The sequence below is a fragment of the Zea mays genome, chromosome 10 (genome assembly GCF_902167145.1).
Source record: "Zea mays cultivar B73 chromosome 10, Zm-B73-REFERENCE-NAM-5.0, whole genome shotgun sequence".
NCBI classification, from domain to species: Eukaryota; Viridiplantae; Streptophyta; class Magnoliopsida; order Poales; family Poaceae; genus Zea; species Zea mays.
In genome coordinates this window covers 144,669,147-144,696,724 of record NC_050105.1, presented here as the reverse complement: position 1 = coordinate 144,696,724, position 27,578 = coordinate 144,669,147, and the positions used below count along the sequence as shown (strand labels likewise).

At 39.1% G+C, this 27,578-nt stretch overlaps 1 protein-coding gene and 1 non-coding gene across 5 annotated transcripts; one reads left to right on the top strand and one right to left on the bottom strand.

The window, feature by feature from the left end:
• Nucleotides 1-1,176: 1,176 nt before the first annotated feature.
• On the top strand, nucleotides 1,177-9,484 carry LOC103642056 (probable LRR receptor-like serine/threonine-protein kinase At1g56140). Of its 4 annotated transcripts, none has more exons than XM_008665376.4 (24): nucleotides 1,177-1,698; nucleotides 1,858-2,064; nucleotides 2,478-2,549; nucleotides 2,823-2,894; nucleotides 2,981-3,052; nucleotides 3,358-3,429; nucleotides 3,563-3,634; nucleotides 3,714-3,785; nucleotides 4,308-4,379; nucleotides 4,470-4,541; nucleotides 4,646-4,720; nucleotides 4,844-4,915; nucleotides 5,007-5,072; nucleotides 5,159-5,221; nucleotides 5,607-5,651; nucleotides 5,739-5,803; nucleotides 5,885-6,264; nucleotides 6,369-6,582; nucleotides 6,783-6,917; nucleotides 7,011-7,135; nucleotides 7,507-7,717; nucleotides 7,807-8,038; nucleotides 8,134-8,246; nucleotides 8,770-9,484. In XM_008665376.4, the coding sequence occupies exons 2-24, from the start codon at nucleotides 2,000-2,002 to the stop codon at nucleotides 8,835-8,837; spliced, it is 2,505 nt and encodes an 834-aa protein (XP_008663598.1). In that variant the 5' UTR covers nucleotides 1,177-1,698; nucleotides 1,858-1,999; the 3' UTR covers nucleotides 8,838-9,484. The 4 variants fall into 4 exon arrangements, with proteins under 4 accessions (XP_008663598.1, XP_008663594.1, XP_020401161.1 ...); XM_008665372.4 differs by having other exon boundaries at nucleotides 1,179-1,698; nucleotides 8,134-8,284; XM_020545572.3 differs by lacking the exon at nucleotides 4,844-4,915 and having other exon boundaries at nucleotides 1,180-1,698; nucleotides 4,989-5,072; nucleotides 8,134-8,284.
• A 17,388-nt stretch (nucleotides 9,485-26,872) lies between these two features.
• On the bottom strand, nucleotides 26,873-26,990 carry LOC111590328 (U5 spliceosomal RNA). Its single transcript, XR_004853459.1, has one exon. It is a non-coding gene; the product is annotated as a U5 spliceosomal RNA (small nuclear RNA).
• Nucleotides 26,991-27,578: the final 588 nt, after the last annotated feature.

The following is a 27,578-nucleotide window of genomic DNA, read 5'->3' as shown; positions in this document are numbered from 1 at the left end:
CTGTTGTGCCATGCAATAAACTAATGAATGATTATATATCTACTTCCTTAAAGAGAAAGACAATGGAGTAATTTTTGCAATAGGATATGGATACATCACATGCAAGAAAATCAAATTCATAAACTGATAATATTCTAAATTTTGTAAAAGGCATATTGTTTTTTTCGTTCTTGTACAAATTGAAAACAGATGTAATTCAGAGAAGCCAAGTTCAAGCCACAATTTATACTGGTTAGTTTGTTAAAGCTAGATCAGTTTAGGTACCAAAAAATCTAAGTTGTTAACTTGAGCATGGTCTAATAGTTAAAATATCGTAGCAGCAGTAATTCTTTTTTTCAATCATAACAGAAGAAAGCAAATGGACCTTCCTTTTTTTAAACCACCCATTCAATTCAGTTGGTACACCAACAGACTTCATTTTTTTATGTGCATGAACTTTTAATGTTCCAGGTTGTTATACTAATTCTGTCATCCATCGATGTTGTTTGTTCTACCAATTAATACACAATTGTATAGTTGAGGTTTCATTTTGTTAGCCTAATTTTCATCTTTATTATTTGTAAATATGTAAACTGTCTATAGGTTATAATTCTACATTATCCTTACATAATTAGTGATCATTTTTACACTTGCATTCTGTTACCTGAGTTTATGTACTCCACGTGTTTTAGGTTCTCCTCATTTCTGCTTTTTTGGGTCGAACCACGTGGAGTAATACCTCTGGAGCTCAGTGGCTGCATCAGCCAGGTAATTGCTACACACTTTAATTCATCACCATCGATGTTATTTGATCTACCAATTCATGTGCAGATGTAGAATTGGGATTTCATTTTCTCGTTCAAATTGTGTCCATACATTGCATGTGCTTCGCGGTTTGCTAGTACAACAATGTATATATACCAAAAGATCACTATATAATTGATCTAGGTCAATAACTAGCTATAGAGGTACATATCCTCGATATGTTAGACATTACCCTATGTATATGGGACTGTATGTTAGCTTAAATAATGGTAGCATAACTGATATAAGTAAACAAATGTATGTGTGACTACCGTATGTTTCAAATACGGGATTCTTGCATATATGTCTTGTCAAACGTTCGAACTATGCAATTTCCTTATTATTAAAGCCGGTTGGAAATGGCTCCTACGAGCCCATCCACATCACCCAAAAAATCGTAATAGTTTGATCGTCGATCGTTGGTTCATTTTCCCCAGCCTGCTCTCTCGAGTGTTCTTGTCGCCTACGGAGACCTCCACGCGACGCTTCGTCTCTCCTCACCTGCACTCGCGATTTCAAGAACCGACTGTATTTTCTATCCTCGCACTTTCTGGAACCGGATGGGCAGCTACTTTTCGATGGCCGGCTAGGGTTCCACACACCAACCATGATGTTCCCCTCAACCTCTGTCAACATTTGAGACTGGTTCAACTCGCTTGTGTGCCGAAGTTCCCCTGCGGCGGCCGTCATCACCATGGTCTCCCCTCGTGTGGCTCTGGTCTTATCGTGGTGACCATCATGGGTCGAGAGGAGTGCGACGACCTGGGGTTCACTGTCTCACCCTTAGCTTTAGTGCAAAGTTCCCTCCCAGCTCATCGCAGACCAAGGTACGATAGTGTGGAGGCCTACATCGTGCAACCTGGGCTTCACCCTCTGCACCGCCTGCAACAATATCTAATTTCGTCTTAGATCAAGGTATTGACGGTTGAATGTTACACATGCTACAGCAATTTTAAATGTTATGTGCCACTTTAGTGTTGCTTAGAGATTTTTTTTTCTCCAAGACATTTGCTTTCATGCGTTAAATAGAAATTTGTCCTCTGACCATTGCTCACCTGTGCTGGCTTCCTATAGCTTTTGGATCCCCACGCTCCCCCACCCATTCTTCTGTAATGCGGTGTTCTCCAAGCTCGGGCTGCAGGTGTGGTCGCCATGGTTCAAAGGCGACCCGTGCGTCGGCGCGGCCACGGACGGCACGTCCATCTACGCCGACAAAATGAACCCGGGCATCAAGTGCGACTGCTCCGACCACAACAACACCATCTGCCACATTACCGAGCTGTAAGTGTCTGCACGGCACGTCCACGGACGGAACTGGGTATTCGATGCTTTTTCCCCCCTCCTCCTGAGGCGTTGGGTGTTCGTGCTGAGCAAAATCCTGACAGGCAGCATTAACGACCTGTTCGTTTTAATCTCAATCCACGTGGATCGAAGGCAATTGAGGCCTTATTCGTTTGTGTCGGATTGCACCCGGAATCGTTTCAGCTAATCAAAGTTTATATAAATTAGAGAATCAATTCAGTTAGGAATCGTTCCGACCCACCAATCCGACACAAAGGAACAAGGCCTGAGTAAGTTAAAGTCCCTCCTGATCTCTTCTAACCCCCTCCCCCTTCCATGAAATGTGAATAACCGAATAAGTCCTACAAGGCAAAGTCTTGTAATGGTTATGAACTGCACTCTTGTGACTGCAGGAAAATGAACAAACTGGATGTGGTTGGTCCTATACCTGAGGAGCTGAGGAACCTCAGCCACTTGACAACTCTGTATGAACTCTCTCAGCTTCGTTTCTCCCCGAGCTAGGCCATGTTTGTTTGAGCTGGGTTCAATTTGGATATTATGGTCGTCTACTTATCTGCAATTAACTGAAAAAGATGTCCTTATATATTTCCCCATATGCTTTGCAATGCAAGTAACCGAAAAAAAGGTCTCATAATGTTCCATGCATCGTCATATCCCATTTCATATTAGCTTATTTTTTCTACTAAGCTACTCTATTTTATTATTACTTGACCGTACCTGTTCGGATGCCGTTTCAGGAATTTACAACAGAATTACTTAACAGGGCCTTTGCCATCGTTCCTTGGAGAATTAACTGCTTTGCAGCAGATGTGAGATAGATTTAAAACTTAGCATTACTCCATGTTCTGCATAACGTCGAAACCTGAATCTGATTCTTCTCCCTTCAACATTCAAGGTCGCTTTCTGGCAATGCATTATCAGGAACTATTCCAAAGGAGCTGGGGAACCTTGTGAATCTCATAATCCTGTAAGAAATGCACTTTATAGTGTCATGACCTATCTGATAAGAAATATAGAAGTACAAAAAAAATGTGTCCTTAATTTAACTCATGTGCATGTACACACCACAATTGTTCAAGTGTGTAATCACCACCGAATTAAATGCACGACAATTTAACTTGGCCTCAAACCACTTCAAGCTCTTCCTATTAGAGAAGAAACAAAATTACGTCTTCGTTTATTCTACCAGTTATCATCATGCTTCTAAGATAAGGATATTCCACCCACAAATTTAATGCTTCTAACCTGGTGTTATTATTTTTGTGATTTCAGGAGTTTAGGCACGAACAATTTAACTGGCTCCCTTCCTTCTGAATTGGGTAACCTGGTTAAACTAGAGCATATGTACGTATTACGACTAGTTCTAGACACTATGTAATTTGTACCATTGTTGCTTCTAGCGAACCATGTTTATGTTCTGTCGTGGATAACTATGCTCCATATTTAATGGTGATGTTTGTTTCCCTCTTATTTGCAGGTACATTGATAGTGCTGGCTTAAGTGGTCCTATACCATCATCATTTTCGAAACTTACACGATTGAAAACATTGTATATCCATTAGACACATTTTTTCAATAGTATTGTTCTATGCCACTCAACGTTATATGTTATTCCACTTTTTGTTTAGGTGCGCATCAGATAATGACTTTACTGGGAAAATACCAGATTACATTGGAAGCTGGAGTAATTTAACAGATTTGTAAGATGTTTTATTAATCTTCATCGTTTGCAACTATTTCCTAACTGGGAGTCTGGGACTAGTACACACAATTTGGATATGTTGTTACAAGTTATATTAGTTTTCATATAACATTGACACCCTTTAAAGGTAACATCATCTACATTTATTACAATTTAAAAAGTCAATCTTCCATTTAGTAAAATTTGGTGTGGCTAAAGTATGGACTTCATTTTGAACCCCCATGGCTCAGTGTGGTCTGTAAAATACACGACATGATTTGTTTTTCTACGATTGCAAAATCTACCTTTTTAATGTCCTCTTAAATTAGTTATTTAAGGCCAGGTGTTTTATGAAATAATGTATTTTTTTCAATATTTTTATGTTCTCGTGATATTTCTAGATAACAAAATATCTTTTTCCTTTATGAAATACTTCATATTTGTATCCATATAGATTTATTTAGTTTATTTTTACCAAAGAATTTCTCTTGTGGGTCTGTTCTTTATTTCTTTACACATAACAACAACGCTAATATGGCAGGCGGTTTCAAGGCAATTCATTCCAAGGTCCACTTCCAAGCACTCTTGCTAATCTTGTTCAGCTAACAAGCTTGTAAGTATGATCATTGGTGGTAAGAGTATCTAAGTAGCATTCCTAAATATTAGAGTGTATAATAATCAATTATCTATTTCTGTGATTCAGACGAATAGGTGACATTGTAACTGGGAGTTCTTCGCTGGCATTCATCAGTAACATGACATCTTTGAACTTATTGTATTCCCAATTAATCATTCACTTTATGAATCAAACTGCGCCTTCATTTGCTCCATTGTAACCGAGTTGTTATATACTTAAATTGGTGACATTATTCATTGCAGAATTTTAAGGAATTGCAGGATATTTGGTACTTTGGCATTAGTGAACTTTTCAAAATTTACAGGATTAACATTATTGTAAGGCATTTCGTTTCTTCCAAATTTTTTGTTAAATCTGCTTTGTGCAAGATGCTTCCTATGGATATGCATCGCGAGATGTTTCCTTTCACACATATTCTCGTCTTTTACTTACTTATGCAGGGATTTGAGTTTTAATAATATCATAGGTGAAGTACCACAAGCTCTACTAAATATGAATTCACTCACCTTGTTGTATGTTTTGTATCCCTTTCAATGCTTATTTTGGGGGCATAATGAATTTCATTGTTTATCTTGCTAATTGTAGCACATGCATTCCGATCAGATTTCTTGGGAACAATAGTCTTACAGGAGGCCTTCCAAGCTCTATAGGACCTTCTATTAAGTACTTGTATGTGTGTCCAGTTCCATTTAGTTTTAAGGAAAAAATTAGGAAGATGTTTATCTATAACATTTTCCCTTGTTATTTTTATGTAGAGACTTTTCCTACAACTACCTCTCAGGAAACCTTCCTTCTTGGGCTAGTCATAATTTGCAATTGTAAGTATTAAGTTATGTAATTTATTGTTGGTCAACCGAACTTTTAGCCCAATTGTCTTTTCAAAGCATAATGTAGCCCAACTTGAAATATATGCTTATAGTACATGTATTTATTAAAATATATTTTTGAATGTTCAATACATCTAAAAAAACTTGTGTTGAGGCATTTAGCTTATATTTCTTTTTAGATTTGTTGCATTTTGAAGCAACCTATTATTCTGAATCTTTGAAGAAGTAGACATACATTCCCTTACTGCTTAACTCCAAAAAGGCAAAAAAAAAGTTTGTTGCTTTAGTGTATCTTGATTCTAGGAAATAAACACACTGTTAATATGCTCCAAGTCCAAAGACCTCTCAAGTTTTTTGCGTGTCTCATTATGCATAGAAATTTGGTGGCAAACTACTTCGTGATCAACAAGTCCAAAGATAGGTCAGTTTATATTCAACAAGCTCCTCAAAGCCTTCAAAATCCAAGCTCACGTTTGAGATTCAAAATGACAACATTTGACATGTGCAGTGTCTTACCTGCGGGGCTGGAGTGCCTTCAGCGAAACACGTCATGCTTTCTTGGCTCTCCACAATGTGAGGTTCCACCTTTTTCAATTTCAATCATGTGTGTACTTCAGTTAATTAACACTATTCGATAATTTGGTTTGTTTGTAGCTTCCTCCTTTACTGTAGACTGTGGGAGTAGTAGATCTGTATTTGCTTCAGATAATTCCATGTATCAACCTGATGATGCCAATCTTGGTGTTGCATCATATTATATTTCAAGCCCACCAAGATGGGGTGTTAGTAATGTCGGGAGATTCATGGATACATCAAACGGGAGTTACATAGTCAACAGTTCACGCCGGTTTCAGAATACCCTAGATTCCAAACTTTTCCAAACAGCAAGGATGTCAGCATCAACTTTAAGATACTATGGTTTTGGACTTGAAAATGGGGACTACACAGTCACACTTCAATTTGGAGAATTTGACTTTGAAGATTTACAAACTTGGAAGAGCGTTGGGAGAAGGGTTTTCGATATCTATCTCCAGGTATGTTCTAGTTGTGTTATAACATGCACTTGGGATTTAGCTTATGAGCTAGACACATGTTTTTTCTTCATATAATTTGTTCCATCCCTTTTCTCTTGGTACAGGGTGAGCGTAAGGAGCAGAACTTTAACATAAAGAAGGCAGCAAAAGAAGCTGGCGAAGCAAGCACATCGTACACTGCTGTCAAGAAACAATATACTGTACCTGTCACAAAAAACATCCTAGAAATTCATCTCTTTTGGGCTGGAAAGGGCACTTGTTGCATCCCTAATCAAGGCGATTATGGGCCTACAATATCAGCTTTGAGTGCAACTCTAAGTATTCTCTTTTGATACAATCATGGCTTTAATATTGTTCAGATAATGTCCTTACGTTCAACAATTTCATTATATACAATTTCTACCACGAGAAGTACTGAAGACTAAAAAGACTGGAATTTTAGAAATGCCTAACATAAAAGCCAAATATTGTTTATATTGATGTATAATCATGCTTTCTAACAAATGCCTCTCCTACAGATACAAAAAAGAAGGGTAATAAAATAGGTGTAATTATTGGAGTCGTGATTGGTGCAACAGTTTTAGGACTAGCAATACTTGCTACACTCTGTGTGTGGAGGCACAAAAGGAGAAAAGTATCACTAGAGCAGCAAGGTAAAATGATATGCTAGATTGCTAGGCTAACGCAATCCTTAAACTCAGCAAATAGGTTTTTTCTTACAAACTAACAGTATGTGGTGTTTGCAGAGCTCTACAATATTGTTCGAATACCTAATGTATTCTGTTACACTTATGGTGAACTAAGGACCGCTACTGAAAATTTTAGTTCTGCTAATCTTCTTGGTGAAGGGGGATATGGATCAGTTTATAAGGTTTGTTCATTTGTAGTACACAATGCATGATTTGAATCTGCTAGGGATCTTTTGTGGCACTGTAGGTTAATAGTGAACAACGAATTTGTTTTCATTGTGCAAATTTGGCTAGAGTTGTGTTGTTTAATTCTACTTTGTTCAATGAAAATTCCTTTTATCATTTACTCATTTAACGTACTTCTCCAATTATCTTACTAACATCAGTGCATAATAAATCTGGGATATTCCCTGTTATTTTCCTTTTCCCCCTGTTTTGCACGTGGTCAGTAAAATGAGATTGATTGGGTACTCTAGTGCATTTACTCTATTACATGATATTGATTTTACTTGGTGCTTATAACTCTTTTTTAGAAAAATTCACCTTCTGGCAGGGTAAATTAGTTGATGGCAGTGTGGTGGCAATTAAACAACTATCTGAAACATCTCGCCAAGGGAAGAAGGAATTCGTAGCTGAAATAGAAACTATTTCCCGAGTGCAGCACCGTAATCTTGTGAAGTTGTTTGGTTTTTGCCTTGAGGGAAATAAACCACTTTTGGTTTATGAGTACATGGAGAGTGGAAGCCTTGATAAAGCATTGTTTGGTATCAACCATTTCATTCAGTTTATCCAGCGGCGACTAGTCTAGGACTCTTATATAAATCTGACATCTGAAATGTTCATTGGCATGCAGGAAATGGAAGATTGAACTTGAATTGGTCAACACGATATAAAATATGCTTGGGGATTGCAAGAGGCTTAGCTTATCTCCACGAAGAGTCTAGCATCCGCATTGTGCATAGGGACATAAAGGCCAGCAATGTATTACTTGATGCCACTTTGAACCCTAAGATTTCGGATTTCGGGCTCGCCAAACTTTATGACGATAAAAAGACACATGTTAGCACAAAAGTTGCTGGTACATTGTAAGGGCATACATGTCTCCCCCCATATGTTTAATAATTAGTTTCCACTAATGTCTGAGCTAATGGAAGTTCCTTTTCACTTTGATTTCTTGAAGTGGCTATCTTTCACCTGAGTACGCCATGAGAGGTCACATGACTGAGAAAGTTGATATTTTTGCTTTTGGTGTGGTCATGTTGGAGATTATTGCTGGAAGGCCGAACTATGATGGTAAGCTTGACCAAGACATGGCTTATCTTTTAGAATGGGTAAGTTTTCTGTGAGTTTTAGACCTAGTTCTTGTACTCTTTCTTTTGTGTTGTTGGATAAATGCAATAACATGCATATTCATATAGATGCTATTGGGAATTTTGTAATTGGAATAATGGTGTACCCATCTGGGTGATGTTTTTTTTTTGCATGCACGTGTGCACACAACTATCAGGTCCATTCATTTATTACACCGAAATTCATGCCGATAAATAGGTAGAGAGAATGAAGGGGTATGTGTAGATAATCAAGAAGAGGTGGATGTATATCATTTGGGTGGGATGGGCGCTTGTGGTAAGCAAGTATATTAATAGTGTACAAGCGCATGCGATCAGATCTGAAACATGTTGATGAAACATATGAAGAAATTCTTTAGGCATTTAGTTGATGATAGATCCATCATCTTCGAAAAAAGTGATTTATTCTATTATTTTCTGCTAGTGTAACGAACATTAGTGAAGTTGTGCCACTTATCCATTTACAGGTCTGGCAACTTTACGAGGAAGACCATCCGCTGGACATTGCGGATCCCAAGCTCACAGAATTCGATAGTGTCGAGTTGCTCCGTGCCATCCGCATCGCCCTCCTCTGCATCCAGAGCTCACCTCGTCAAAGGCCATCCATGTCGAGAGTGGTGTCAATGCTCACAGGAGACAGCGAGGCGCCTGAGGCAGTGTCCAAGCCTAGCTATGTTGCCGAATGGCAGAGCAACACTGAAGGGACGTCAAGCTCAGTGTCCACAGCAGAGGCTGTGTCCGTGGCTCCATTCCTAAACCCCGTTGTGGACGATGGCCGGTGATGATGGCCATCGCTAAGATCATCTTATGTCAAGCACTCAAGCCACAGATTGTTTTCTTGGAGATCCACCTTTAAAGGCCCCATTATTTAGGTTGAATGTGGATGACAGATTTATGTTGTTGACTGGATGAGATGTCCTAGGGTTTCCTCACGTTGTAGAATACAACTCTCACAAGTATAAGAATCTAGGAACATATTCCTTCGATGTAACATACCTCTTTTGTTTAATCTGTTTTGTAAGAGAAACCAGAAGAACACCTTGTATTTCGGTTGATATTTTGAAACCCACAGCCAATTGAATGCTGGGTGTGTAGGCATATATATGACCAATAGGTTGATTGTAAGCTTTACTACAATAGTGGGGCGGTCTCGAAGTATATTGCCAGATATGTTGCAGTTCATTTTCTAACACGAGAAACCCTTGATATGCTCGAACAGAAAGCAACAACTGAAAAAGTGTGCGTAATTGTTTCAAGCTTTAGAATTACTCGTACTTGTATGTTTTATATATAAATTCAGATTTAGAATTACTCGTGCAAGAGGTGTTTGCTTCACTCTATATAGAAAACCAGATGACACACCCTTACAAGAAACAAAGTGTGCATTTATAAAATTAGATTTAGCCTTAGCTCTTTCTTTACAACAACAACAACAACAACAAAGCCTTTTTTGTCCCAAGCACGTTGGGGTAGGCTAGAGATGAAACCCCGTAAGAAAACCTTAGAGCTCAACCCCCAAAGAACAGAAAAGGGAAACAAAGGCAAAGGAGAACCGAAAACAACGAAACGGGGAAACACATAAAAGAGATAAAACCCACAAGGACCAGCAAGATCTAAAATGGACACAAGAAAAGGTCAAACGATTAAGGAGGAAAAGCGAAACTATCAATCAGGGTTCTGGCACGTGAATTGCACACTTCCACCCCTTCCTATCTGCGGCGAGCTCTTTGTCAATATTCCACTCCTTCAGGTCTCTCTTCACAGCCTCTGTCCACGTCAAAGTTGGTCGACCTCTACCTCTCTTCACATTTTCGGGACGCCTAATTATTCCGATATGCACTGGTGCCTCTTCAGGTCTTCGTTGGATATGTCCAAACCATCTCAAGCGATGTTGCATAAGCTTCTCCTCAATTGGCGCCACTCCTACTCTCTCTCGTATATCATCATTCCGGACTCGATCTCTCCTTGTGTGGCCACATATCCAGCGCAACATACGCATCTCTGCCACACTTAGTTGTTGGACATGTCGTCTTTTAGTGGGCCAACATTCTGCTCCATACAACATAGCCGGCCGGATTGCTGTCCTGTAGAATTTGCCTTTTAGTTTGCGTGGCACCCGGTGGTCGCATAAGACACCCGCAGCTTGTCGCCACTTCAACCATCCGGCTTTAATTCTATGACTGACACCCGCCTTAGCTCTTTCTTTACTTACAAAAAAATAACAAGAGTGCTAGAGAACGGGCTAGGCATGATATCTAAACTTTTTTAAAAAAACGGAAAACTGAAATTTATAAATGGTCGTAGGTAAATGATTCCCTTGGTGTGGGCTCCAGAAAGTTAAGGGACGACCAAATGGCTTAAGGGTGTTTGTTTGAGATTATAATCTATCCAGATTATATAATCTAACAACTTTTGAACTAAGAGTTAGTTCAAAAATTGTTGGATTATATAATCTAGGTGGATTATAATCCCAAACAAACACCCTCTAACTGATGATAGACTATAAAATCTAGTAAATGACTTAACTGAAGTGAAAGTTGCCTAGAGGGGGGGTGAATAGGCAAGTTAAAACTTTTTCAACAAAAAACTAGAAACAAACTAGGTAAAACCGTCCAGTGTCAAAACCGGTGCAACTTGTTTGAACGAGCTCAACTAAAGAATGAGATATAAAACTGAATTGATCTCGAAATTCACCCAGTTAACTTTGGAAATGAGATGTTCTAAATGATCCACAGGGTTCAAAGTAGTAGATCTGAGAAGGGCACTTCTCAAAATCCACACACCAAAAAGATATGAACAAATCTTTCACGGAAGGGTGAGAGAACGAAGAACACGAATAAGCACAATGAACAAGAACACAAGAGACACAAGATTTATCCCGAGGTTCGGTCACACCACCAAGGTGCCCTACTTCCTCGTTGAGGCACCCACAAAGAGCCGGGTCTCTTTCAACCCTAATCCTCCCTTTGCCGACCACAAAGGTCAAGCTCACACATTAATCTTTGCTCAAACGAGCGGGTAATACAAACTTTCTTGTGGTCTTCCACAAGATTTGGAGACTCACAAGAGACACCTAGTCGTCTAGGAGCTAGAAGCTCCAAGAGTAATGAATCCACAAAGAACTCGATGTAGTACCAAAGCTCGAATGAAGAAAAGCAAGAGAGATGTGGAGATGAAGCACAAAACCGCAGCTCTCAAGCTCACTCAAAGATTTCTCTCCAAAGATTTGAAATGGGAGAGGCAAGAGATGTGTGAGAGAGAGAGGGAGGTGTTTCTTGGGTTAGAAATGGAGTTCAAATCGTGCTCACTACTGTGGGGTGAGAGGTAGGAGTGAGTATATATAGGTGGAGCTCAAAACTAGCCGTTTGGGCAGATTTTTCTGCCTGAGACCGATTGAACCGCCCCCTAGGGCGGTTGAACCGCCCCTGGCAGGCCTGGCAGCCTGTCTGCCAGTCTGACTGGCAGACTGACGCGCAGACTGACCGCAGACTGGTCAAAGTTGACCAAGACCGGTTGAACCGCCCCTAAGACCGGTTCAACCGCCTGGGGCAGGCTGACAGACAGTCTGCCAGTCAGACTGGCAGACTGCAGGTCAGACTGCAAAAAACAGGTCCTGACACCGGTTGAACCGCCCCTAGGGCCGGTTCAACCGCCTGGGGGTCACACTGGCAGTCAGTCTGCCAGTCAGGAGGTCAGACCGGTCAGGTGACCCTGACACCGGTTGAACCTCCCTTAGGACCGGTTCAACCGGTTTTGACCAGTGAGGTCCAAGGAAAATACCCCGGCTGAACTTTCCCTGGACACCGGTTGAACCTCTCTGGACCCCGGTTGAACTTGCCCTGGACCCCGGTTGAAGTTGAAGTTCAGCTGGTGTTGGGGACTTGTTCTCAAATGCTAAGAATTAAGAACAAGGCAACATAGAAAATGTTAAGTGTAAAAGTCCTTCGTCCTCCATAACATTATATCCCATTGGGATATAAAGCATCTCGGACGAAGGTTACGAAGGACGTACCTTCGTAAGCGTGACAACGAGGAACGAAGCATTCATATAAATCATGAGATATGAAAATACTTAAATGTTATCATAGAATCATCTCCATTTTTATTATTATAAACGAATGTAAATGACTTCAAATTACAAATGTACCTTCGGCCTTGAAGAATACAAGTGTGATGCGAAGGCAAATGACAGGTTCGTGTGAACAGTACGGGGGTACTGTTCATCTATTTATAGACACAGGACGCAGCCTGTGACGAATTACAATTATGCCCTTTACAAAAGTTTACAACATTATCTTAGACCTCTATGGATAAAAAGGTCATTCTATCTTTATGTCGGTTTGTAACGCCGAAGCTCTATAAAAAGGAACCTTCGGCCATTTCCTGGGGACGATTTCAGCCGAAGCTGCTTCTTCGCGCAAGACCTTCGGCGCAACGAAGCATGGCCCCAACAGCTGGAGTTGAGAAAGCTCAACTCAGCTGAAGTTCAGCTCAGCTGAAAAGCTCAGCTGCAGCTGAAGAAGCTCAGCTCAGCTGAAGTTCAGCTCAGCTGAAAAGCTCAGCTGCAGTTTAAGAAGTTCAGCTGCTTTTCAACAAGAACACTCTAGGTTTCTCAAACCTAACCACGGTCAGCCATAGAATTTTAAAGAGATTTTTGGTTTTCAAAAAATAGCTTTTGAATATAGAGGCTTGAGCTTTGGCAAACACCAACCTTCTTTTTGGATCCCCCTTTATAGTACGACGATTCCTATACTCAAGTTAAATAAAATATAATGAAGTAAACTCCTTGAGTCATTGGTGTCTCATGTGTGATTTCTCCATGGCATTGCTTCATAAGGATCACAAACATCTTTGTCTCACCTTTTGAAGCAAACTCAAATCAAACCCTGTGACTTGTACCATATCACCATGTATGAGTTCAAATCATGGCTTCAAGTCACCTTGCTGATGCATCAACATGTTATAACTCTTCATAGCTGATTAGTTCATTGACTTAGTGCAAGTACTCTCTTCTTCACCTTAGCCATGGTACCTCGGTCCATAAGCCGTCGCTTGGCCTTCACCTTCGCTTAGTTCCTCGAAGCCCTTTCCTTGCTATCTTCACCCTATCAAGCCATTTTTGAGTCACATCATATTGAGCATCCATTGAGAGAATCATTTCTTCAATATTGTGAACCTTGCTTGAATGTCTTCTAGATATAGCCGTTAAGATCAATCAAGCTCTAGTTTGATTCTCATAGAAGCATATATGGACTGATAGTAATATGGTCAAGCCAATTCATGATTCCTCATATCTTATTCACTTTGGCTTGACCTATCCTCTTAATCACTTCATCCTCTATTTTGATCATATGTATGTAGTGATTTCTCGGGTCTTGTCTATATATTCAAACCAATATAGAGATCATATAATATCCATTTGCATTGTCTCATTGGTTATTTAACCTCGTGTTGAACCTTCGTTCATTGATCATTATACACTATTCAAGTATGTTCATCATACTGAATTTCCTGTTCAACACTTAGCAAACTCGTTAGACCTTTAAATGTGTTGTCATCCAAATCACCAAAACTCACAAAAGGGATGAATGCACTTTCAATCTCCCCCTTTTTGGTCATTGATGACAACACATTTAAAGCTTACATAAGATTTGATAAATAAGATTTTGAATCCTATGATATAGTTTCCTCCCCCTAAATATGTGCATTTCAGAAAATAACACTTTTGTACTCAAATGCCAAAAGCACATATTTGGGTCAAAGTATGGAGACAACTTATATCATACTATTCATGAGGTGCAATGTGTCATAAAATAAACGTGATGCTCATGACATAGTATGCACTCATCATTTTCTACATCTTATGTTTTTCTTCTGATTCCCCCTTTTTGTTAATTATTTCTCCCCTTTTCAAAAATAAAGATAAGCTTTAATCCAAAATTTCTCCCCCTTTGTCATAAATCTCCAAAAAGGATACAAAGAATATAAAGGGTAGAAATTATGATTTAAGCAAGATGTAAACACACTATCATGAAAAGGGTCCTTAGATGACAAAAAAAGGTAATGTAGAAGTGACATGAAGTGATGTACCTTTGTTTTACCTTTTCAGGGGGGGGTGTTCCAAACTTGTGTTGGATTTTGAATTCATTTGCACGCTCTTGTTGGTATAGTTGTGACATAAGTCCAAGATATCAAATGAAGATTGTCATACTAAATCGAAGGTGAAACTTGATACTTGGAGTCTAGACGTCACCTAGTATTTTCTTATCACAACAAGAGGCAACACGAAAATTGCACAAGTATGGATTATGCAACTAGTGATCATGTATTGAAAATATCAATTGAAAAATACCAATTGATACAATTTGATAGATAAGCAGATCACTAATATCATATTACACTAAGTTCTCCTCAAGTTTTAGTGCACACACATATATGAATTCAATTGATATCTGTTGAGAGTACTTATTTGCAACTTAAAGTACCATTGGCATAAAAGGAGTATCAATTGAACATAATCATGCAACATAAGAAACATGTGCACTATTTACTCAATTAAGTTCTAGACAGGAGAATTTATAAGCTATGCTACTTTATACATTTGCAATCCAAAAGGATGTGATACATGTTTACCAATTTTAGATGATGTTGGAGTAGCATATAAAAGAGAAACTCATTCCCTTATGAAATGTATAAAAGATACATTTATTGGAGCAAAGAATCTTTGATACCCATCAAATTTGCAGTGGAAGCGATTGTCTTTGCCCGAAAATTCCTTTCTAATTTGAGACTACACATATAATAGACTTGGAAATGAAGTTAGTCTCAAAGATTCAAATTATAGACCATTCTCCCCCTAAATGTGTGCATACAAGTGATGAATACTTGTTTAGCTTATGCACTTGGACTTGTGAGGTCAGGGAATTAAGTTCTATAATTTGAACCTTGGTACAAATAAAGTATGAAAATATGAAAATGCACCAATTTAAGGAATTACTCATAATCAAAAGGTATACTATTAGACATGATATGCAATATTTTAAGCCAAGATTCTTGATAAGTTAGCATGTTTGACTCATACCTCACTAAGATGACTTAAGACTAACTTATGATATCACCACAAGAGGTATTAATCAAATATCTAGAGATTCTTTAATCGTCACCACAAGTGCAACCTTATGGTGTGACTTAAGATATTGCATATACATGCACACACTAGCATGTAAGAGCAGAGATGTACAAAGGTGATACAATAGTTCATGGAATGACACACCATTGTTCTATGCCACATGGTCTCCATTATAGTCATGAATTTCCATCTTAGCTTTTGATAGGCTTGACATTTCAAAGAGAAACTTATCCTCTTCAAACGATCAAGAGAAACTCATTATCATTTCTATGGAACCATTCATCCTCATTTGATGTTCTCCAAGGTGTGAGACTACACAACATGAACTTGAAAGAAATAATTAGCCTCACAAGATATAGGCTAAACTCTCCCTCAATTTGTGCATGCAAGAGTACACAAAGTACACTTATGCACATTAACAATGCGAGGTTAAAGGAGATGTTTGTACTATATCTTGGTTTAACATAACATGCTTTACATAGATGATGAAAATTAAACCAAGTATATCAATTGAAATTCCGAAGGGTAAAGCATGCTAATATGAACCTCAAACCTCATAATGAAGGATATCATATAAATATGTCACTACATCTTCATTATTAGGTTAACAAAAAGTGTAACTCCCTTCTTGAATCACTGTGATTTCTTTTCTCTTTATGATTTCATCCAACCAGGCGATCTTGAACTTCATTGATCTTGGCTTGGTTCAATCAAACTTGATATGAGACCCATTGAAACTCAATGATTGAAACAACCAAGACTCTTATATCCGTGGATTTTGAATCCATCTTGAAAGCACTTGGAAGGACCTTATTTAAACACTTAGAAAAGAGAGCATTAGAAACACAAGGGAGGGTTTCACAAATGATAATCCTTATATGTGGATGGAAAATGAATCATCATTCTTGAAACTCAAAAAGATAGATTAAATTCCTTTAAATTAGTGCACACATATAGTTGATGTCAAAGTTATATGCACTATTGAACATTTTATATTGCAAGGAAATTAACCTATACTATGGAACATCCCACTAAGGATAGAATACTAAAACAACTGAAGGAGAGGAAGTTTTCATACCTTGGCCTCTTATCAACTTCATCTTACTTTAGTTGAATAGTATCCTTTAAGCTTGTGGTTTATCCAATGTAAAACAAGCACCACATCTCTTAACATAGATTTTCTATGGATAAACTCAACACAAGAGATGGCATTAGTAGCACAAGCACTAATTTCTTATTTAGCAACCCTTTATATGTGTAAGGCAAGCGAGTTGCTAAAATAGAGAAACCTCATAATATGGACTAAATTTGCCTTGAACCCTCGTGCACAATATATTTTGAATGACATGGATAATATGCATGGTTATTCAATGAAGTCTAAAAGGCTGACTTAATCCATATTATGGTGAGTGTCTTATATAGAAGAATCAAATCCAAATTAACTAGATAGAGAATATGTCACATAATTTTGGATTGTTCACCATATGATAATATTCATTCAACTTCCAATTAGACCTTTATTTCATAATCAACAATTGATGTATATCCTCAAGTGCTTCTTTTCCCTTAGTGGCTACACAAGTCACAAAAGAGATAAGATTTGAAAATAATTTGCACTTGAGATTCAGTTGTTACCACCCTTGCTACTATCTCCAAAGATGATTTATACATTCATTATTGAGCACCCAACTTGATCCATTGAAGGAGTGATCCTACAAAACAAGTTTAAGCCTCATATCTTGGTACCCAATTTGAATTGGGTCCTTTGTGATTAGTAGTAAGAGCATTGAGTACCCACACAATCTTTATTGTGGCCTTTCTCTTTGTGTAGGCACCCACATATACTTGACAACCATCTTACATGGTTTCAAGTCAATATTTAATCACACAGATAAAAGCTAGAGTTAAGAATATGAGCCTTTTCTCCTTTTCTTTATACATCATTGTGTTGCCTTCTTGATGATGAACCTAGCTTGACCTTGGGTGCACCTAGCTTGTCAAGGTTAGTCGCACAAGCATTCATATCATAGAGACAAGTTATGCATGGAATTTACAACTTAGTGATCCAATTCAAAGTGAAGCATATGGATACTGACTGAAGTAGATTTCTAAGATATCAACATAAGGGTTTCCAAAATTTAGAGAGTATGGATCACTAATTGTACCTTTTACAGTTTAAAATCATATCCATGTTAGTGCATATGTATGTCATAAATATCAACAAAAGGATTCTTATGCACTTTTAGATTTAACGATAAGGGAATTTTAAACTGCCTCAGGAGTAGCTATTTAGAAACCAAAGATTACAATCCATATGAATGAGATACAAATTTACCATTTTGGATTGTCTTAGTATAGCTTACTCAAGGGAAACTTATTCTCTATGACACAAGATATATAATGTTCTCCCACTAGATATGTGCATCAAGTATTTGAATGACTTGCCACATGCACTTTCGATTCAGTTAAGAGTCTCATGAGGAGTACATTACATAACATGGTCAAGGCATGACAAATTTGCAATGAATTAACTTATGCCTAAGAATACTTACCACCATATAGAACGTACCATTTGTTATACCAATTTGACAGATCTTACTATCTGTGGTGGTGTCACCTTAGTATTCTTCTTTTCATCATTTGTGGAGACTTCCTTCTTTGTTATCTCTTTTCCTTTTAAAACTAGTCGATAAAACACTTTGAAAAGAGGCATTAGTAGTACAAGGAAGTATTTAATGAATGATGATATCTATATATGAATGGCAAACAAATCACCATTTATGAGGCATAAAGGCATAAATTAAATTCCTTTTAAATTAATGCACATGGATGAGTGAATTAATATTATGCACCAATTTACAAATTTAAGCCAAAAAGAATTTAACTTTCATATTGATATTTTTTTTCTTCATAAAATAGATTATTACCAATTGAAAGAATGCCACTTGAAAGGAACAATTATTGGTCACATACCAAATGAAACAGTAAAAGTCTGCAAAAATAAAGCTGAAAAGGTACTGCACAGGTTTCTGAAAAGGTGACCTGACGCGACAAAAAAATGACTGAAAAAGTGCTGCAAAAGGTGACCTGACGCCTGAAAAAAAAGGTATTGGCGCAGTCTGAAAAGGCGTCTGAAAAAGGGGGCTGACGCTGTCAGTCAAACGGTCAGACTGACGGGCGCCAGCGGCTCAGACTGCACCAGACCGGTTCAACCGGTCCTGGACACCGGTTCAACCGGTTTCAGCCAGGGGGTTTCCTGGTGAATACCAGCCGAGCTGAAGTTCAACTCAGAAGTTCAGCTGGTCTCCCCAGCTGAACTAGAAAGTTCAGCTAGTCAAACCAGTTGAGCTTGGAATGAATTTTAAAATAATTTTTTCACAATAAACCTCATTTCAAATTTTAAAATGTACGCATAGATTGAATGGCACACTCCATTTGAGAAACACATTCTCATGTTGAAAAACTACATAAGTCACTTAGATAAAAACATTAGTCTCACAACTCTAGTCATATAGAGAATTTCCCTTTTGGTAAGTGCTTTAAGAATTTGAATTTCTTACTTAGCACTCTATTCATTTAAGAACATGGGATAATACTCTTTATGTCTAGGTTATGGCAATAATATGATGAATAACTTGAAATATGCCACAAGATACATACAATCAATTTAGAGCATGTAGATTGTCACAATATAAAAATATGAAGTTGCAATCTACCATATAATTAGATCCTTTCCAAAGCAAGGTAAAATCTTTTAAGTTCATTCTCAAGTGCTTCATTTTTCCTATGTGGCTACAAAAGACACAAAGGAATATACCAATTAAAAGCAATGTGCACTTAAGAGTTAGTTGTTACCATCCTTTGGATATCACTTGGTTGTAGGCCTTTTGCTTGATTCCTACAAAGGTTAATCCTTATTCCCTACAACACAAGTTCTTGCTAGAGAAGAATATGAAGTTAGTGATATAACAACTCAATTCATCTTTGGGTCAATCTTAAATGATAGACAATGTAAGATTGATAGCTTGAGATAAGAATTGAGTTAAACCGCTCGAGCACCCCAAAGCTTCATATCATCTCTGGGTACCTGCAAAACTTATTAAGTACATTTTGGTACCCATCTCATGATAGGTCCATCAAGGTTAGCCAATAAGGACTTAGGCACCCAAATAGCCTTGGTCCTAGAATGTGGTGAACTCATCACCTTTCTAGCACAAGAGTCAAATTTGGGTCTCCTAAGCATATTTGAATGTATTGACAAGTTAGGCTTAGGAGGTTTACCCTTTGGACAAACCTTGAATAGATGACCTTTTTCACAGCAATTGTAGCAAATGCGATGCTTGTCCTTGCAATGCATTTGCCTTTTGCTTTCATCTTTCTTGATGGTCATCTTTCTTGATCGTGCAAGGTCTTGATTCTTCATGTGGGGGCATGAATCAATTTCATGACCCTTCTCCTTGCATCCATAGCACCTTCTATCGCTTCTCTTTGATCTTTCTTTGTTGAAGCACATAGGTACATTGTTAGAGCAAATAGTATGAGCATTAATTTTCTTACCATGAACTTTGCTCATGCCCTTCTTGGAAAGCTTGGTATTCTTTTGAAGGGATTTTGTGCATGCTACGGTTGTCCCCTTCTCAAGCTTTTTCACCATATTATCACGGTTCTCTTGAGAAGGTTGAGCATGACACTTTCCCTTCAATTGAATCAAGCTCCTTCTTAGCCTCTCATTTTCTTCCTTGAGCTCTTTATTTTCTTGTGTGATAGAAATATCACAAATTCCTGAAATTTCTAGCTCAATGGAAGATTGGCTTTCTTGAGAGCAACATTTGTTAGCACATGATAATATAGTTTCTACTTGCGTACATGTGCATATGTGATGTTGGTATGATTTTATATTAGTTAGCACAACCTCATGAGCCATTTCTAACATGATATGTGAATCCATAAATTTATTATGAGAGCACACAAGCATATCATGTTTTTCTTGCAAAGCTAGATTTTCAATATTTAGCCTTTCTATTGTGTTCTTGAACATAGCATTTTTATTTTCTAATTGAGCAATATATGATGAATGATTAATAGCTTTAATTTGCTTAATTGAAACGTCTTCATACCTTTGGACCAAATCATCATGAGAGCACTTTAGCTTCTCATGCTCTTTGGTCAACTTCTCTAAGTCTTCAATTTTTCTGATGAGGAAGTCTTCTTGCTTATGAAGCATTTCTTTTTGTTCTTCCGCTCTTTTCATGAGTTTGAGCAAGCTCATCCGATGTTTCTTGCTTAGCTGAGCGAAGAATTGTTGAAGATCATCCTCATCTTTACTATCACTTTTTTGCTCCTCCTCATCCTCACTTTCGCTTTCACTGTCACTCCCATTAGCAATAAAGCACATATGAGAAGTGGATTTGAAAGACGAACCTTGTGAAGAGGTGGATTCGTCGTTTGGTCTCCATCGATCATTTTCTTCTTCTTCAATCTTGTTCTTCGCCTCATCTTCCTTCATTTTGAGGAACATCCTTTCGGCGATTTTCATGGCAAGATCTATTGCCCTAGGATCAACATCTGCACCAAAAGATAAAGTCGAGGCAACCTCAACTTTTTCAAGCTTAGAAGCACCTTCGTTTCTTAGTCCCCCCGACATGATCTTTTCCTCACGCGGTTAAGCGTTAGAACGAGGATTAGGCTCTGATACCAATTGAAAGTTGCCTAGAGGGGGGGTGAATAGGCAAGTTAAAACTTTTTCAACAAAAAACTAGAAACAAACTAGGTAAAACCGTCCAGTGTCAAAACCGGTGCAACTTGTTTGAACGAGCTCAACTAAAGAATGAGATATAAAACTGAATTGATCTCGAAATTCACCCAGTTAACTTTGGAAATGAGATGTTCTAAATGATCCACAGGGTTCAAAGTAGTAGATCTGAGAAGGGCACTTCTCAAAATCCACACACCAAAAAGATATGAACAAATCTTTCACGGAAGGGTGAGAGAACGAAGAACACGAATAAGCACAATGAACAAGAACACAAGAGACATAAGATTTATCCCGAGGTTCGGTCACACCACCAAGGTGCCCTACTTCCTCGTTGAGGCGCCCACAAAGAGCCGGGTCTCTTTCAACCCTAATCCTCCCTTTGCCGACCACAAAGGTCAAGCTCACACATTAATCTTTGCTCAAACGAGCGGGTAATACAAACTTTCTTGTGGTCTTCCACAAGATTTGGAGACTCACAAGAGACACCTAGTCGTCTAGGAGCTAGAAGCTCCAAGAGTAATGAATCCACAAAGAACTCGATGTAGTACCAAAGCTCGAATGAAGAAAAGCAAGAGAGATGTGGAGATGAAGCACAAAACCGCAGCTCTCAAGCTCACTCAAAGATTTCTCTCCAAAGATTTGAAATGGGAGAGGCAAGAGATGTGTGAGAGAGAGAGGGAGGTGTTTCTTGGGTTAGAAATGGAGTTCAAATCGTGCTCACTACTGTGGGGTGAGAGGTAGGAGTGAGTATATATAGGTGGAGCTCAAAACTAGCCGTTTGGGCATATTTTTCTGCCTGAGACCGGTTGAACCGCCCCCTAGGGCGGTTGAACCGCCTCTGGCAGGCCTGGCAGCCTGTCTGCCAGTCTGACTGGCAGACTGACACGCAGACTGACGCGCAGACTGGTCAAAGTTGACCAAGACCGGTTGAACCGCCCTAAGACCGGTTCAACCGCCTGGGGCAGGCTGACAGACAGTCTGCCAGTCAGACTGGCAGACTGCAGGTCAGACTTAAAAAAACAGGTCCTGACACCGGTTGAACCGCCCCTAGGGCCGGTTCAACCGCCTGGGGGTCACACTGGCAGTCAGTCTGCCAGTCAGGAGGTCAGACCGGTCAGGTGACCCTGACACCGGTTGAACCTCCCCTAGGACCGGTTCAACCGGTTTTGACCAGTGAGGTCCAAGGAAAATACCCCGGCTGAACTTTCCCTGGACACCGGTTGAACCTCTTTGGACCCCGGTTGAACTTGCCCTGGACCCCGGTTGAAGTTGAAGTTCAGCTGGAGTTGAGAAAGCTCAACTCAGCTGAAGTTCAGCTCAGCTGAAAAGCTCAGCTGCAGTTTAAGAAGTTCAGCTGCTTTTCAACAAGAACACTCTAGGTTTCTCAAACCTAACCACGGTCAACCATAGAATTTTAAAGAGATTTTTGGTTTTCAAAAAATAGCTTTTGAATATAGAGGCTTGAGCTTTGGCAAACACCAACCTTCTTTTTGGACCCCCCTTTATAGTACGACGATTCCTATACTCAAGTTAAATAAAATATAATGAAGTAAACTCCTTGAGTCATTGGTGTCTCATGTGTGATTTCTCCATGGCATTGCTTCATAAGGATCACAAACATCTTTGTCTCACCTTTTGAAGCAAACTCAAATCAAACCCTGTGACTTGTACCATATCACCATGTATGAGTTCAAATCATGGCTTCAAGTCACCTTGCTGATGCATCAACATGTTATAACTCTTCATAGCTGATTAGTTCATCGACTTAGTGCAAGTACTCTCTTCTTCACCTTAGCCATGGTACCTCGGTCCATAAGCCGTCGCTTGGCCTTCACCTTCGCTTAGTTCCTCGAAGCCCTTTCCTTGCTATCTTCACCCTATCAAGCCATTTTTGAGTCACATCATATTGAGCATCCATTGAGAGAATCATTTCTTCAATATTGTGAACCTTGCTTGAATGTCTTCTAGATATAGCTGTTAAGATCAATCAAGCTCTAGTTTGATTCTCATAGAAGCATATATGGACTGATAGTAATATGGTCAAGCCAATTCATGATTCCTCATATCTTATTCACTTTGGCTTGACCTATCCTCTTAATCACTTCATCCTCTATTTTGATCATATGTATGTAGTGATTTCTCGGGTCTTGTCCATATATTCAAACCAATATAGAGATCATATAATATCCATTTGCATTGTCTCATTGGTTATTTAACCTCGTGTTGAACCTTCGTTCATTGATCATTATACACTATTCAAGTATGTTCATCATACTGAATTTCCTGTTCAACACTTAGCAAACTCGTTAGACCTTTAAATGTGTTGTCATCCAAATCACCAAAACTCACAAAAGGGATGAATGCACTTTCATGAAGTATATTGAAACCTGAGGCACGGTTGAAGCCACAGCTAGTATGTGTTTTTAGTTTTCGCTCCCTTCCTCAATTCAGTTTGGTTCACCTCCCTGACATCCTTACATAATTATGCCTTGAGTAGTTAGCTGACCTATTTTATTGTTCATATCTTGTACTACATTCAAATATTTATTGTTCGCTAGTTTATTTTTGAACTACGACAAATAAAAATGAATGAATGGAGTACTATTTTGAAGTCATCAGCCTCAATTCCTTGAGGGCTGGTTTGGTGATCAGAAAAATAAAGGGAGATTTTAAATCTCTCTCTATTTTCCTGGACACTAAATCAGTCCTGAGTGTGGAGAGGAGGCTCTTTGTATTGATGAAGAGAAGGAAGAACTTCCTCGTGAGGCTTAGAAGACTGAGTCTTCTATCACCCAGGGCGCCACTTATTCATCTATATTAGTTGAATTAGAATGAACATATGTATATTGGTTGATGTTTGCTTGGATGAGAAATAATCTCGGGTAGTTCCCAATTGAGTTTTCGCGATCGTACAGTTTTTTTAAGTCATAGTCCATGTATTACTCAGTTTTGTGATGCAGGTTTTATGGTCTAGTCCAAAACTGCCTCACGGTGGTTCACAAGTACAATAAGGGCAAAATTTGTATGTTTTTTGAAGCAATGGAGATGGATAGGATGCTAAAGTCAACGGCGTACAAAGATCCAAGCTAACAAGCAAGTATAGTCTAGTGCAGTTTAGGGCCAGACGTGACTCCGTTCAAAACTAATCCGAGACACTAGAAGCACCATCGTTTGCATACAAGAGATTAAGCTAGTTGCATTTGACAGTGCAACCATCTTACGCACCTTTGGGACCAAAATTTCTCAACAATGCTGCAATCCTGCCCGCGATTAACACTAGGGGAGGGATTCTGTTAGCAGCATCTAATGATTTTTCTCCCTTTCGCAAAGTCTACACCACACCCCCACGTTATCCCAGCTTCGATCACTATGAAGGCCGATAACTTAGTCGTGTCTATGGCCTGTAGTCCGATGCTGAGAAGCATGTTTTCCTCCATGAGCTCAAAACCGTGCATCACAGAGACAGGAGAAATGGCTTGTGCTTGGAGATTCCAACCTCATCTATGAGGCTTTGGATAAAAACAATAGAAACTTAAACGACATCGCATGTCTGCGTTCAAATCGGCATTGGACAGCCAGTTGCTCAAAGAAATCCGCCTCAATGGCCATTGTTTCTCTTGAAGCAATGGTCATGCGACTCCAACTCTAACAAGGGTTGACAAATTCTTCTACACAACTGAATGGGAGATGCTCTTCCCCGATTGCTACCTGCACTCCTTCCACTCCCTCATGTCTGATCATACTCCTCTTCTCTTACAAAGAGAGCTAACGAGAACATCCAGCCCCTCCTTCCGCTTTGAAAAAACTTATGGGTAAAGATGGAGGGATTTAGAGAGGGCGTTCAAGCTGCATGGTCCAAACCTTTACGCTCCTCCTATGCGTCCAGAAGGATAGATTGCTCACGTCGGAAGAATTGAAATTCCTGAAGTTGCTCAAGGCCCCCTCCCTAGGATTTGCGGTAGTTGAGAAATCGAAGATTCACCAACGGGCCCGACTTATCAGCATTCGGTTAGGCGATGCAAACACTAAATTCTTCCATCTCACTGTCAGCTTCAGAGCGAGGAAGAACTTTATCCAATGCCTACAACCCACCAAGAAATTTGGAGGGGGGCATAATGACAAAGAAATAATTATTTATGATCATTTCAAGTCACATTTGGGGACAAACCCATCGAGAGAGCTCACCTCAACTGGTCAGCGCTAGCTTTATCGTGCTACGATCTCTCGTCTTTGGAAGCGTCATTCTCCATGGGTGAGGTGAGGGAAACAATCTTCTCCATGCAAGCGATAAGGACCTAGGGCCAGACGATTTTATAGGAATTTTCTTCAAGGAGTGTTGGGACATCATCAAAGTGGATGTGTTGGATGCTTTTCACCAACTCCATGCCATGAACGGAGTTGATTTCAAGTTCCTCGACTCTGTGAATATCGTGCTCATTCCAAATAAGTCAGATGATAAGTTAGTGGGAGACTACCATCCTATCAACTTGATCCATAGCACAGCAAAAATATTCTCCAAAATACTTGCTAACCAGCTTGCCCCTTTCTGAACACCTTACTCTCCAAGTCCCAATCAGCCTTCATTAGGAAAAGATGCATTCAAGACAACTTCTTGTATGTTCAAAACGTCGTCAGGAGGTTACATAAGCAAAAAAAATATACGTTGGGTGAGCTCGGGTGTGGCTTGTCCGGTCTCAGGCCGTTATTTGTTACCTCTAAACTTTTTTTCCTTAGCGTGTGTTTGGTTGGATGTACAAGGAAGGATGAAAAGGGACGAGCACATTTTCTATGATGTCTGAATGAGGGTCAGGCGGGGGCGGGATCAACATCAGAGCAATTTTCGATAGAGACGCGGTCCCAAAAAATCGGACGACGCCACCCCGCCCCTCCCGTGGCCAAAAAAACTAGGATGGCCGCTCTCGCGCCTCTAAACAAAAATTAGGATGGTTCTATCTAGGTTTTTCCTTCAACCAAATAAAAAAGTGGTGATTGTTAGGAAAGGACTACCCAAATCGAGGATGACTTTATCTTATCCTACTTGGCCTCGAACTAAACACATCATTAATTAATAATCGATAGACACCCAAATCAATTATATTATATGACCTTATCTCTCGATCTCATCCTAATTAAAATGAAGTTTAGGATCAATCTAACATGTGTACGGGCGTCTAGCATGTATTTATGGGGAGCCATGTGGTTTATCGTGAAATAATCAGTTGTCATTTTTCTTTACATTCAGCAGTGCAGAGTCCTAGCCTGTTTGTAGTTTGTATTTATGAGGAGACATGTGGTTTTTCGCTAAATAATCAGTTGCCTTTTTCTTTACATTTGGCATTGCCGCAAATGTAACCGTGGACCAGTTAAAAGTTTAAATTGACTACAATAATTCACTCTAACATGTTGCTACTGATTCAGTTAAATTTTACAAATCCTGTAAACAAAATCGATTTAAACTGTATAGCCTTTTAAAAAAGAAATGCAAAATAAATCTATTTTTTATATAACAAACTTTGATTTGAACTGTGGGGCCCTCTAAAAGAGGATCCCTCCAAAAATTAGCGTATTGATTAAGTTAAATTTTACAAATCCTGTAAACAAAATCGATTTAAACTGTATAGGCTTTTAAAAAAGAAATGCAAAATAATTCAATTTTTTATATAACAAACTTTGATTTGAACTGTGGGGCCCCCTAAAATAGAGGATCCCTCCAAAAATTAGCGTATGCTGCTATTTGCGGCGCACACACGGTATTCTTTAGTAAAAGGCGAAAGAATAGTTCGCTTTGTGTGCACCGCGCAGCTGCGTGCTGTCCCAGGCTCGCCCTGGCACTCCTTATGTGCTTCAGCATCGACCGCAACGGTAGCAAGAGCAGCGAGGTGGTGCTAAGGCCGCCAACTGCTTTGTGTCACACGCTCTAGCTGACTAGCTCCAGCCACGCGGCCGCGGCTCCGCTACATGTGGAATTGGGCCTGAGTAATTTTTCTGCTGGGCCAACTATGGCAGCTGTGCCGGCCCATGGCATATCAATTTCTTATTCTTTCTGGACCTTTTGCGCTGCATGTTTTTTCTTCTTCTTTCCTTTTTAATTCAGACATTGGGATGTTGACGATAAAAGAAGAATGCTCAGTAGTAGTTTTATATAAAAGCAGCATCGCATATTCACACGACTACACGAGCACGTTGATATTTGCTTGAAAATAAGCTCGTGGTCTTACGAATAAGTCACTATGCGGGTTCTATGATGTATCCAATTCCTACGTGATGATGGTTCCCAAGTCTAACATTAGCATCAAGAAAGCATTTTAGTCACTAATGAAAACCCGCTAATCATGAATTAATTAAATTTAATAAATTCGGCTCGCTGTTATATAATTAACGTTTAATTAGAC